At 33.4% G+C, this 15583-nt stretch overlaps 1 protein-coding gene across 5 annotated transcripts in view; it reads right to left on the reverse strand.

The window, feature by feature from the left end:
* Window positions 1-15583, reverse strand: part of ZNF148 (zinc finger protein 148) — a 106479-nt gene that overhangs the window by 37502 nt on the left and 53394 nt on the right. For all 5 annotated transcript variants that reach the window (XM_032480853.1, XM_032480856.1, XM_032480854.1 and 2 more), the window contains one exon: window positions 606-731. In XM_032480853.1, coding sequence (XP_032336744.1) covers window positions 606-731 — 126 coding nt within the window. The remainder of the gene's footprint in view (window positions 1-605; window positions 732-15583) is intronic.

Here is a 15583-nt window from a genome sequence, read left to right on the forward strand (position 1 = left end):
GGAATACCAAAACGCTACATATAGTCAACTACTACTGTACTGAAGAGGAAAAAAAGCAACTAATTCCTAACAGTATTTGTGGGTCACTTGTTTTTTTACTAATCCAGTCATTCACCCATAGTATTTATTGAGGGTCTGTTATTCCATGCCTGCTATTCCAGGCTCTTGGGATACAGCTGTGAATAAAATGAAGTCCCTACCCTCATCAAGCTTACATTCTACTCTAGCACAGGTATCTTTTCCTGATAAGTAACTGGTACAGAATTTTCCTGAAACCATAATATTAAAATATGTAAAACTACTATGAATGAGAAGCAAGGGCACTGAATACCACCTGTTAGTTCTTAAAGAAAAGAGAGATGGGCTAAGAAAAGTTTGTTTTTAAAAAAAAGACACGGTGAAAGAGAAGTGGAAAAATTTAAAGCAATGGCCCACCACCTCCGTACAGGCATGCATCCCTTCCTTCCTCCAGGTGAAGCTGACGTAACATTCCAACTTTACTAAGCCACGTGAGACTTATGTCTGCCTAAAGGTCCAGCCTACAGGAATAACCAATAGTTTAGGATTAACAGGTTAGGGACTACCACCTTAATATATTCTCTTACTTTTGCAGGAGAACGTTGTTTCCGTTTCTTCTTTTTCTGTAAGTCTACTGGCTCTCTGATTTGCTTTTTGTCTCTCATCAGCTGCTCAGATACATCAGTAAAAGTAATTTCCTGCTTTACACTTATCTGTTAAAAAAAAAAGCCAATTTTAGAAATAAACAAAAGTCCATTGTGACAAAAAGCCACTACATGTTTAATTTAATCCTGTGCTAAACCTATATATCGGTGCTCCCAGAATGATTATTTATGTATGTGTGTATAAGTAAATGTGTGCATTGAAGAATAAATTAACAGGCAATTGAAAAATAAGAATCAACAGCATATAAATTGAGGCAACAAACTAGGATTTTACAAAAATTTATCTAGAAAAAAAAGGCTAAGGATGTTCTGGGAAAAGATAATATGACCCAGCGGAATAAAGTAGAAGCAAGGACAATTTCACTCTCCCATTTAAGGAAACTGATACAAAAGTTAAAAGCACACAAAAAAGGTTAAATTCCAAAAATCAATTAAAATACTTGGAGATAAAAAGGGTATTTAGACTTCATGATGAGTTTTCTCTCAATTTACAAAATACCACAAAAACAACACAAAATTCTAAAAGGTAATCTCATCAAAAAAGATGAAATAAACTAGCAATGATATTTAATCATTGTTAAGTTCAATTATTTCTGGCAATATCTTAGCCAGTATTTTCCTGGCCTCTACAATAAATCATCAACACACATGTGTTTATAAAATTGCGTATGGTTTTAGGCTGCTGCTATATACAAGACATGATTCTAACTACATAATAAGTAGAGAAATCCTACAAGAAACATTAAGATGTCAACAGTGTTATCTCATCTTTAGATCTCAGTTCTCACAGATGTAAGGAGTTGCTTGTCCTGAAAAAATATACAGAGGTTCTATAATCACTAATGATAACATCAATTCTCATCAGAATCGATGGTGCACAGTCATCCACTCCTCACTGCTACATTTTCAATCTATTTCTGAAATGAAAACATAAGTATCTTAAAGCTAAGAAACTTTCAACTCAACAGGCTATGAACTACATTAAAAATCCTGGACCCTTCCACCACATGATGACACAATGAGAAGTCTGCAACCTGGAAGAGGACCCTTACCCAACCATGCTGGCACCCTGATCACAGATTTCCAGCCTCATGAACTGCGAGAAATAAATTTCTGTTGTTTATAAGCTTTAAAAAAAAAAATCTTGATAATGGTCCAGAAAGTACAATGTGCTAATGGTTACATTTTCAAAAACTACTCTTAAAAAAAATGGTCCAAAAGAGTATAAACATCTGACAGATGCACAGTGTAAAGTTGGAAGACAGAGCTGTGTAGAGATGTTCATGAGAAAAATGCAACATAAGCCAGGAATTTCAGACTGACAAAGAACTGGTAAATTTTCATAAATTCCTGAAATGTGGGCAGCAGCGAGAAGTGCAAATCAAAGAGAACCTGGGCACAAAAACATGACTGTAAATGATTATTTACCTAACAATTCTTTCTGTCAGGTTATAGAATAGTCCTAGTGACCGTTCTTATGGCTTCTTTTGGTATCGTTATTTGAAACATAAAATAGAACAGCAGTCACCTCCACAAGGCTCTGGAATACAGACGTGGTACCATCTCTGACATGCTGTTTACTGAAATACAACTATTTAAGACTGGGTATGAATAAGGAGAAATGACAACAGACTAAGCAGCTGTTGAATTGCTCTGTCCTGTTTTGCAGAGGCACCAAAAAGTAGTTCCAACACTTCTGTCAGCTTATAAATTACAAAGAAACCGTGAAAATATAGCATGCAGCCATAAGAAAGAGAGGAACATTTTTTAAGCAAAAGTGTTGAGTAGAGTTTAAGACACATTCACAAATCAGTTCTGTAATTAGCAGCTATTCACAAACCAAGGAAAAGCCTTCAAGTGCAAACAGTGAAAAGATTAATACATATATCTAAAACTTTCAGTCATTTCCACATATATGGAAAGTGATCATACTGGTACTAGCATTCTCAAATATGAGGCACACTTTTACCATTATAAAAGCACAGACCCAAACCTATATCAACAGATCAAAGCCTTATGAATGCCAATAAGCATACAGCAAGTTACATTTTTAGAATGCTCCAACAGACTTATCATTCAAAAATGGGATAAAGTAATCTCTACTTATACCCACACATGGTCCAGTGTGGTCCAGTCTAAGATGCTTAGAAAAGATGTTGGAAAGAGATGGGTATGAAAATGATAAGGCAGCTAGAAAGAAAGAGATGCAAAAAGTTTGGGATAAGAATCTCTGACCAAAGGAAAAGTACAATAGTCTAGAAAAACATGAAAACTTCTTAAGCATGGCAAAAGAGACAATAATTTATCCGTAAGTTGTCTACTTTTTCTTTGAGAACTACCTTTAAAAAAAAAATCAAGTTCTCAGTGTTACTTTTCACCTAAAATAAACCAAAGTATAATTAATCAAAGCAGGCATCTGCAGATGTGTGATACTTGAAAAGACGGGTTTGCTGGATTTTTGAAACATATTCATTAGAACATCAAGAAAACTAATAGGCTAGGAAATATGTTAGATTTTTAAAAAACAAAAACAAAACCTCTGGTTGCTTTCCCATCGTTTAAGCTTTGCCATTCAATCTAGTCCCATGTGCAACCTCCTACCTACATTTGAGAGCCTCAATTTCAATGCTGTTCTCACTACCAAACCAGAAATACCATCAACACTGTCAACTACCCTTTCATAAGATTTGACTAAACTCAGACATTTTTCCACCTGAAACTCTAAGACCCTGGCTCATCCACTGACAAAAGCTCTCTCAGCCTCCCACTTTGAGATTAAGGAAGCCATTAGGCATGACTCCCAAGTCATGCATCTACCTTCTATATTCATCTAACTTCTTCCCCAAAATTCTTTCAAGAGGTAGAGCTCATGCTTCCTCACTCCCTGCCACTGCCCAAGCTGATTCTTTCTCGCTACTTCTAAGATACGCATTTCTTAATTATTGTGAGGCTTTTCTCATTTTTGATCACTCTCTCTTCATTTTCTCAACCTTAAACATAAAGATGTCTCTCCAAAATGAAAAAATCCTTCCCTTGATTCTAATCACTAGTAACTCAAGCCCAGAATCCAGAATGACTCTTTTCCTTTTTCAAGACTTTTTTCATGTCTGGTCCCAAAATAAACAAACTATCCTACTTTTGTATTTAACTATTTCATGTACCTGTATCTTATCTTGATATCTGAAAGTAAGATATTCTTCTTTGGTATTTCCCATAAATTATTCAGTTTAAAATAATACAACAAAAGTTTTAAATTTCCTGAGATTGTACTATAGACAGAGGATAACACCAGATACTGAGAACATTCTAAATATAAAATTCCTTTCCAAAGGTCTTAAAATGCAGATGGGAAATTTTGACACATTAAAAAAAAAAAACTAGTAACACTAATAAACTAATAAAATGGCACATATGAGGCTCACCCTAAATGAATGGTACAGGGAATAAGGGCAAGAATCAGAGAAATTAGTGAGATTTGAACTGCAAAAGGCTTCATGGATGAAACAAGAGACTTAATTAGAGCTGCAGGTTTATCACATATATCCCCCTTTTATTTTTTTCCTTCCAAACCTGCTACTCTTCCCAACTACTTTCTTCCAGACTCAATAATGTTAATATGTGAAGTAACAAATGTAAAGGGACCTAAAATAATGTTGCCAGACATAGTATACGATAGATATTTCACGTGGTTTGCAAATTTTGGTCTACCCTTCACTCCCAAACAACAAGGTGACTCCTGACAATCATTTTGAACTCTTCTTTCTCTTCATTCTCAATATCCTACATCCATATCCATTTTATTCCAATTAACCTTTTCAACCTTGATGCTTTAGGGCATTATCATCTACCAATGTACTCTTCCACAAATAAATACACAACTGTTTTCTTGCCATTTCCCCAGTAAGGAATAAACAATAAGCTCTTTGTTGCCCATGATATCAATTATACACTCCCCAGCTCAGCTTTCAAGATTCTACACGGTCTACTTCACAGAAAAGACCTAGGTTACTTGGCAGAAGTTATCTGTCCTTACCACCTCTGCTCTCCGTTTCTGGAGCCATGTGTTCCTTTCAATTTTCAAGTTTTGGTATTCTCATTCATCTTCCTACCCATTTGAGTAAAAAGAAAGCAGCTTTGTGCTTTCCTCTATACTCTGTTACTGACTCCATTCCTACCCATCTCCAAGGCTCTGTAGCTTCACTGCCTCTCTAAAACAATCTCCCTTACTTCACCAACTATACCTTCTCTGCCTAAAAGCACACTGAAATTTACCCTATGAAATAAATTCTCGTGGACCAAAATTTTTCCAATAGCTTCCTTCTTCTTATGGCTAAACTTTTCGAAATAATCTGTAGTAAGTATACATACAAAATAACTGCCTCCAAATCTAAAGAAATGGTTTATTCTGAGAGTAAAATAGTACACAGTCATATAAAAAATATATTTAACTATTGCTAGAAGGAAATTGTTTCAAAATATTGCCTAGGAAACAAACTGAATCAAAATGACCAGAAGTATAACAAATGTTTACATGTAAAAAGAAAAATATAAAACAATTACCTGTACTGCAAACATGCTGCCTAAATGAAGAATGTTAACAATATTTGAGACTGTTCATTAAGTCCAGAAAAGGAGAAATTTAATACCAAGAATGTGTGTGTGTGTGTGTGTGTGTGTGTGTGTGTGTGTGTGTGTGTGTGTGTGTTTATCTGTTTATGCCCAGGATGGTTTTGCCAAGAACAGGTGGATATAACCAGTCAACAGGAAGATCTCTAATTCCAAGCTCACCAAGACACAGAATAGGACAGGGAGGAGAAGCACCACATCAATGGACTGGCCTTTGTGTGAATTATGACCCAGAACCCTGCCTTCTGCCTGACCCACGATTGCATGCAAAATTTTGAAAGCAGCTATATCTGTCAGAGTTTGAGAAAGTCTACAACTATCTTTTGATTATGAAAAGATTCAGGGATCCACAGTTCACAACAAACATTCTAGTCTACTCCCCTATAATATTTCTCATTATAAATCTGCATTTTGGTTGCTATATCAGCATCTTTAAATTAGATAATTATAAGATGAAGTGATCAAATCAAGTAAACCTGCCTGAAACCGTGCTGACCACCCCATCCTACCCATCTTACCTGGAAATTCTATTAACTTCTATAGCATCGTGATTTAAGTTCTCTCCTGTTCCTCACAGCCGTTCTTCTGGGTCCATCCTTCTACTGTATTCGTACTTTTATTTTCAGTAAAGAATTTCGGTAAATCTCTCTCAGTGGTTCTGTGAGGAACAAGTGTGGTCCAGGAACTTCTGAAGATCCCTGACACTCTTTTGGGTAGGGTGGTCCATGAGATCAAAAATACTTTCATTTTAAAGGGAACCCTCCTACCCTGTTGGTGGGAATGCAGTTTGGTGCAGCCATTGTGGGAAACAGTATGGAGATTCCTCAAAAGACTAGGAATAGACTTACCATATGACCCAGCAATCCCACTCCTGGGCATATATCCAGAAGGAACCCTACTTCAAAAAGACACCTGCACCCCAGTGTTCACAGAAGCACTATTTACAATAGCCAAGACATGGAAACAGCCTAAAAGTCCATCAACAGATGACTGGATAAACAAGATGTGGTATATTTATACAATGGAATACTATTCAGCCATAAAAACCAACAACATAATGCCATTTGCAGCCACATGGATGTCCCTGGAGAATGTCATTCTAAGTGAAGTAAGCCAGAAAGAGAAAGAAAAATACCATATGATATTGCTCATATGTGGAATCTTAAAAAAAAAAAAAAAAGACAACAAATAAACTTAAATTTAAAACAGAAACAGACTCATAGACATAGAATACAAACTTGTGGTTGCCAGGAGGGAGAGGGGTGGGAAGGGACAGACTGGGAGTTCGAAATTTGTAGATACTGACAGGTATATGTAGAACAGATAAACAAGTTTATACTGTATAGCACAGGGAAATATATACAAGATCTTGTGGTAGCTCACGGCGAAAAAGAATGTAACAATGAATATATGTATGTTCATGTATGACTGAAAAATTGTGTTGTACACTGGAAATTGACACAACATTATAAAATGACTATAACTCAATAAAATAAAATTTAAAAAAAACCTTTCATTTTAATACCTGTTTTTTTCACTTTCCTTTTACGAGTATATAGTGACATTTTCCAGAAGCTAATGAACATGCGATGTCACCACAGACTAAACGTATTAGCAAATATGAGAATCCAGTTAATTTATAACAAGCTATACAATAAACAAAATTGTAAAATTGTAAAACAAATTCTCATAAAAACTTTTATATTATATTTCATTAAAAATATGTCATATGTTAACATGTAATGAGATCTGTTATTTATAAATTAATAAAATTTAAAATTTCAGTTTTAATTCCTAATACGGTAAATACTGATATATATATATATATATATATAAAACCAACAGAAGCAAGAACTGTTGGGACTCCTCAATATATTTAAGAGACCAGAAATTTTGAGAACCACTGATCTTAAGTGTATTTTACATTCCCTTCCTCTTCTCCATTCAATCTCTTTCAATACAGATGCCTGGGCCTGACCAACATAAAGAATAGTATAGTATAGATGTGTGTGCATGTGTGAGTTAGCAGACATACATGTATTTCTTAGATCTGTCTCCTGAGATCTTGAAGAAGCAATCATGTCTAACACATCTAGCATCCAAAACTTGGTTTCTAAATACCATTATCCAAATAAAAGGAATTGGGGCCCCTTGAAGAAGCAACTGATTCCAAAGCTGGGGCAGGGTAAAATATAAGATGACCCTGGAACATCTTGTGGTGCCAGAAGTTAGAGAGCTAAAAAAAGGATCAGTGCATGTCAAAAGGACACAACAGCCTGTCTGAAAAGACCTCTTAATGGGCAAAGCTGAAACAATTTGAGCAACAAAACAGATGACAGACCTGGATGACAACTTACAGAAAAAACCAAATATGTATTCTGATATAAACTGAAATATTTTTTTAAATGGGGCGAAGGGACAACTACAATTAACATAAATATAGAAGGAATGAGGAAAATACAAATTCACATTTAGGCAGACACTACATTAATAAGCAGGATTCACAAATGAATGTTAAAATAGGTAGGTAAAAATCTGAGTAGAAACAGGATATTTAAACAGACTTAAAGTATTTCCTCCAAGATACGTGGCAGTTACAAAGGAGAAAAAAGTAACTTTACAGTGGGGAGAACTGGCAGATATCATCTTAACAAAGGATTGAGATTATGTATTACCAGTAATAAGACACATCCACATTCTGTACTCCCCAACATGATGCACTGGAAACACTTCTGCAGAATTTGTCAAAAAATGCAGAGCTTCAATCTAATCATGAGAAAATATCAGGCAAACTCAAATTAAGAGATATTCTACAAAATAACTGACCAATAATCAACAACAACAAGTATCAAGGTCATAAAAGATAAGGACAGACTGAACAACTGTCATGGAACCGAGGAGACTCAGATACAACAACTAAATGCAACGTGGGATCCTGAATTGAATCCTGAAATAGAAGAGAGACATTAGGGGGAAAACAGACGAAACTCAACTAAGGTCTGTAGTTTACTTAGTAGTTTTTTACCAAAATTAAGTTCCTCGTTTTGATAACTGTACTATGGCCGTATAAGCTTTGATATTAGAGAAAGCTGGGTAATGAGTTTATGTGAACTCGGTACTTTTTCTGCAACTTTTTTATAAGTCTAAAATTATCTCCACCCTTGGACAAAAATCACAACAATATTTTTTTCAAACTAGCTCCTGGAGTAATGGAAATAAAAGCAAAAATAAACAAATGGAATCTAATTAAACTTAAAAGTTTTTGCACAGCTAAGGACACCATCAACAAAAAGAAAAGAAAACCAAGAGAATGGGAGAAAATACTTGCAAATGATGTGACTGAAAAGGGACTAATTTCCAAAATATACAAACAACTCATACCCTTAATATAAAAAAAAATAACAACAAACAAGCAACCCAGTCAAAAAATGAGCAGGAGACCTAAATAGACATCTCTCCAAAGAACACATCCAGGTGGTCAACAAGCACATGAAAAGATGCTCGACATAACTAATTGTCAGAGAAATGCAAATCAAAACTACAATGAGGTATCACCTCACACCAGTCAGAATGGCCATCATTAAAAAATTCACAAACAATAAATGCTGCAGAGGGTGTGGAGAAAAAGGAACCCTCCTACACTATTGGTGGGAATGTAAATTGGTGCAGCCACTACGGGGGACAGTATGGAGATTCCTCAAAAAACTAAAAATAGACTTACCATATGATCCAGCAACCCCACTTCTGGGCATTTATCCAGAGAAAACTCTAATTCAAAAAGACACATGTACCTCAGTGTTCACAGCAGCACTATTTACAGTAGCCAAGACATGGAAACAACCCAAATGTCCATTGACAGACAACTGGATAAAGAAGATGTGGGGTTGTGTGTACACATATATACACATACACAAACACACACACAATGGAATACCACTCAGTCATATGAAAGAAAAAAATAATGCCATTTGCAGCAGCATGGATGGAACTGAAGATTGTCATTCTAAAGTGAAGTAAGTCAGGAAGAGAAAGAAAAATGCCATATGATATTGCTTATACGTGGAATCTTAAAAAAAGGACACAAACAAACTTATCTACAAAACAGAAACACACTCAGGGGCATAGAGAGCAAACTTATGGTTACCAGGGGGTAAAGGGGGTGGGAAGGGATAAATTGGGAATTGGAAAATTGCACCTTGTGGGGAGTGATGGAAATGTTAGCTATCTAGAGTGTCATAGTGGTTTCACTGGTGTATACATCTATCAAAATTCAAGTTGTACATGAAATACGTGTAGTTTACTGTACAGGAACTATACCACAATAAAGGAGTCAAAAGAGAAACCTCAACTCATACGACAAGTAAAAAAAATTAATTAATTAATTAATTTAATAAACTCAAAAAGTTTTTAAAAACTATTCTGTACTTTAATTCTTCTAACTACAAAAATTTTTGGCATCCCAAACTTACAAATTATATACATTAAATATGTGCAGGGTTTTTTGGTATATCAAGTATACCTCAATAAATCTGTTTTTTAGAAATGCGGCATTTATATTGTGCTCCACAAATTTGTGATTCTTCCTCCTTAGCATAGTAACTAAGATTTATCTAACATTTACCATGTGCCAGGCACTGTCCTGGATGTTAAGGAGACAATGGTTGAGGGGGTGGTACACATGGTCTCTTATCCTCTATAATCTATTGCATTTAATCCTACAGTAAGACTAAGAGCTTAACATTTTCATCTCTTATTTATTTAAAAATAAGAAAACAGAGGCTGAGAAAGGTTATTTGCCTAAAATCCCATTAATTAAGAAGGGACACCAAAATTTAAACCTAAGTCTTCCAAATCCAGCAACTGAGATCCTAATTACTGTGATCTGTGAATTATTTTTTACCCTCATGTTACCAATAAATAAACAAAATTTCAGGGAAGTGTCTTACTCAAGCTATTAAGATTTCAACACTAGGACTTAAATCAAGATTTTAAATCTCTTAGTCCAGTGTTATTTCCATTAACTGCTTCTTAATAAATCTAAACTATTCAAACTTATTTTAAAATGATTTTTGCACAAATGTATTTCATTTTTCCTTATATAAATTGTAGTTTGCTGCCAAAATGTGGAAAGAATTTCTAGCGGTTCTGGAACACCTACTGCTAAAGAGAAAGAAAATAACTTAAAAGATAAAGTGGAGAAAAAGTCAACAATATTCAGATGAAGCATAAGACTTGAGTTTCAATCCTATTCTTATAATTATTATTGGGTGAACTTGGCTTCAGTAGTATGGAAAAACAAAAAAAGTGCAGGCTTGGAATTTAAAGAAACACAATCTAATTCCAAAGAGTAATATTAACAATGTGAGGCTAAACAACTAAAATTTAATCATTTGGAACTGTCTTCACCTGCAAAATGGAGGGAATAATTCTCACATTTTTTGTAGAGTTAAAAGAGATTATATATGTAAGGCATCAACTATAGTACAGAGCAGTATATACTTGATTCTTGATGCCATTATCATAATCTTTTCCTCATCTGTTAATAAGTGGTAGTAATAATATCCAGCTTATGGGGATTAAGAGACTACATGTTACTATAAATAAAACAGAAAAACAACAAGGATCTACTGTATAGCACAGGGAACTATATTCAATTTCTTGTAATAACCTAAAGTGGAAAAGAATCTGAAAAGGAAAAAAAAATATATATATGTATGCATGTATACGTGTAACTGAATTACTTTGCTGTATGCCTGAAACTAATATTGTAAATCAACTACACTTCAATAACTAATTTAAAAAATATCCAGCTTATACGCATTAGAAAATCAAATGAGATTACATTAAAAGTACCCTGAAAACTTTCAAGTTCTAAACAAATATTTCTGGTTACTAATTATTACTATATAGTTGCAGATGTGTAATTGCCTGGATACATAGAAGGCTACCAATTTCTACAGAACATCTCCGCTTAGACATCCTATTACCTAAAACTCAATACTGCTAAAAATAACATCTTTTTCACATCAGAACCTCCTTCCAAATTCCTTGCCTTTCTTTCTTCCCCCCTGCTTTTCAATATGCTATATTATATCCCAGTCTCCTATCTAAAGACATCTTTTACTTTTCTTCTCCACTTCCAAGTGGAGCTTAAAGTGGAGACCGAGTCTAGTTGTTTTTCTTTTTTCTCAACATCATATATAACTTTAGAAACTATATTTCACATTTTCTACTCTAGATCATTTACAAAGATAGTAAGTTGGGAATCTCATACACTACTAGAGGGAGAAGATGATGATCAAAATTTGCAGACTGTAACTTGGTCAGTATATGTCAAGAGCCGTAAGAAATCTACACTGAAGAAATAATCTCACATGACAACAATGTCTACATGTAACATCACAATATTATTTATGATAGTGAATAAACTGCCAACAGTCTAATGCCCAGTAAAGAAATAGTGAGAGAAATTACAATACAGCTATATAACATACAGTAATCAGAAATCTTATTTTCAAATAATAATAATGACATAGTGAAATGCTTATGGTTTAAAGTTAAGTGATATATAGATAAATATGTAGATAAATATATTTTTATAATTTTATACAGATACATATGCAGCAATTTTGATACAAACATGCAAATACGCAGAAAGACAAACAAAAAAGGAAATACTAAAATGCTAACAAGTAAATGTTAGTAGTGATTATCCTAGAGAAGTGAGATGATAGCAATTTTTTAATCTTCTTTATAGTTTAAAATTTTTTTCATTTTCTCAACAAGTATGTGTTACTTTATAATCCTAAAAAGACAGTAAGTCCAGTCTTAGTACAAATCCCTAGTATTAATCAAAGAAATACCTATTTACTATTATCTTAATATACTAAGTTGTTCTAAGAATTGAAACATTAAGCCAGCAAAATTAAACTGAAAAAATTTCTATGGGTGAGTGGGGAAAAAAAAAGAAAAAGCCATCAAATAAATCTTGATCTCTATCTCACATATCAGCAAAAATGAATTCCAAATAGACTGTTGAACTAGATGGGAGAAGAAAACCATAAGGCATCTAGAAGTCAACAAAGGAAATTATCTTCATAACCTTGGGGTGGGCAAAGAATTCCTAAACAAGATACACAAAACACTAACCAAAAGGAAGACTTATAAACTGAACTTCATTAACATTGACTTCTGAAAAAAAAAAAAAACTGACTTCTGTATATTAAAAGAGTAAAATGGCAAATCAGAGTAGAAAAGATAATTGCAATAGATTATCTTTGCAAAGATAAAGAAATACTACAAATCTGGAACAGAAAGAATCTAATAGAAAAGTGGGCAAGATAAATATGCACCTTACAAAAAATAACATTCAAATTGCCAGTAAATACAAAAGGCACTAAATTTCATTAGTTATCAGCAAAATGCAACCTAAAATCACACTGCAATACTATTACCAAATCACCAAAATGGCTAACATTTAAGTACTGACAATTCCAAATATCAAGGATACTGAGCAATTAGTATAAATTGGCAAAACTACTTAGAAAAACTTCTGACAGTATTTCCTAAAGCTGAACATACACATACCCAGCAAATTCAGTCCTAAATATATAGCCCACAGAAATGAGTATGCACATGCACCAGAAGATACTTTCAAGAATACTTGCAGCAGCACTTTTCCCAACAGCCAACATCCTGAAACAATCTACATGCCTATTATACTAGAATAAATTTTGATATATTCACACAACTGACAATTATACAGAAATGAAAATAAACAACTACTACATGCAATAATATGGATGTATCTCATAACATAAAACAAAGACATCAGACATTAGAGTAGATAGTATATGATTCTATTTATATTGAATTCAAAGTCAGGTAAAGCTAATTGACCACGATAAAAGTGTTGAGGTTATCTTTAGGAATTAGAGGAGGGTTGTAACTAAGAGACAGAAGAGGGGGAGGGCCCCTGGGATACTGATAATGTTCTACATCTTAATCTGCATAGTGATTACACAAGTATGTTCATTTTTAAGGAAACTTATCACTTACAACTTGTGTATTTTCTGTATGAATGTTGTATTTCAATAAAGATATACACCCAGAAAAAGTGTTACAAATGTGTAGATACATAAATAGATAAATACAAGAAACATGCTTGTACCATACAGACATCTATATATACAAGCATGATCCTTTCATCATTATTTCATTCAAACATATCTAGTAATAAAATAAATATCCATCAAGAGGGAAGTGGTTAAAGAAAATAAGGCACACCATTTAATCACTCATTAAAATAAGTAAGCTTTATATGCAGTAACATGGAAATTTCTACAAGATGCTATTAAGTAATGCAGATTTCAAAAGCAAAGTACATCTAATTTATGTAAAACAAAATATATGTATACGTTCATAAGATAAATATTTACAAAACATAGTACATAGAATAAATACACACACACATTCTGTATGTTTTGTCCATAAATTCTAAATTTCCAGGATATCAGTATTAGTAGTTAGCTGTTTAGAATCAGAGTAAGCAAATGTTAGAAACAAGGAACTTTTACTTTTTTCTTTCTTCTCTTCGAAATTGTTTTAATTTTTACAATGACTATGTTGTCCTTTTATAATGCACTTCATCATACAATTAGAAAAAAGACCTAAGTAGACATCTGTGAGATTGATCTAGCTAGACTGACCCTGTCACAGCCTTGTATACAATGATTTTCAATTTGGGAAATCACACTGATCAAAGTAAGAGTGTAACTCTCATTCAGTACCACCGTCTCACAATTCTAGATCAATCAATTAGATATCAAAGATCAGACAGAACTACATGAAAAGTGTTAGAAGACTGGTTATGTTATTAATGTTATATAGAAAGAAATCTTCTCTTAACAATTCATGTTCAACTACAGGAAAAAGAAAAAGATAAACTAAATCAAACAACTTTAAGAGCACTGAGGATACTGAAAAATAGAACATTTTGGGTTAGCTACCTAACACTATCTACCTACCAGGTGAGTTGAAATCATTAACAGTAAGCAGTAACATGACTCTCACCAGGAAAAACTATAAAGCAATATTACTCACTCTATATTTTCTGCTCGAATACTTATTCCTATCAAATAGGAATCCATTTTAAATTGCATATAAGCAAGTAAAATCTTGTTAAAAAAAAAAAAACCCGAGAATTTGTATAAACTGCCATCTACTCTCTTTTAAGTGATCTCAATTAATAAATCTATTTCTTAAAATGATATCCAAAGATTATGCTGAAGTAAGAAGCATTTGAATGCAGGAAAAAAGCACTTCTTAAGGCATATAGCCCCAATAAAAGCCAATGTAATCACCTCAATAGACAAAGACCAGATAGCCAATGAACATAAAGCTACTTCTGAATGCCTCAAATGAACTTAAAAAGAAATGCATTGGTAATCAGAACTGCCTACAACTAACAAATAACTTTGCTGGAAAAGTATACAATATAATAGGGATAACAAGTTGGGAGTTAACCAAAAAGAGAGGAAGAAACATACCCTACCAATGACTATTTAAGCAAAGAAATAAGAGTCAAATAGATTTGTCACCTTCCAGGATGACTGTGAAAGATCATGTTATCAATAAATGTAATCTTGTGACAAAAAATAGTATCTTAAAATCACTGACATGGATAAAATTATTCCTTTTTTCTTTTTAACAGGAGAAGAAATTCACTTATTACAAGACCTATACTCAAATTCCTAGCATCACTGTATCAGGTTTTTTATCAACTGGAGAAAGAGGTATTAGGAAATTAGATATTTTTGAAAAATATTTAAACAACCCTCCTTAAACTAACGATAGGATTTAAGGAAATTTAAAAACTAAAAACAAAAGAGGTCTTACAGCAATTGCCAAATACATTTTGAGTTTCCTAGGCCATTAAACAAAATAATCATAAATATAAAATGTATAAAAGGATGACTACAACTTTATTCATGCTGTTTTACAGCACAGAAACTCAAGACTAAAATAAAATGCTACACAAATGTTAAAAGTATATTTTTTCAGGAGTTACCAATACCTGAAATACTTTACATTTTATTATATCTTAAATGAACACAATTTTTTATAGTTCCTAATTTATAAAATCCTTTTGTTCAGGTGTACTCCAGCAGCCTTCTAGAAAACAAATGTGGCATATGTCATTCTGAATTACAATTTGCTCCATTTTGTCAATACAAACATGTCTTTTACTCTTCAACATACTTGACAACAAACTG

This window comes from Camelus ferus, chromosome 1 (genome assembly GCF_009834535.1).
Source record: "Camelus ferus isolate YT-003-E chromosome 1, BCGSAC_Cfer_1.0, whole genome shotgun sequence".
Lineage (NCBI taxonomy): Eukaryota > Metazoa > Chordata > Mammalia > Artiodactyla > Camelidae > Camelus > Camelus ferus.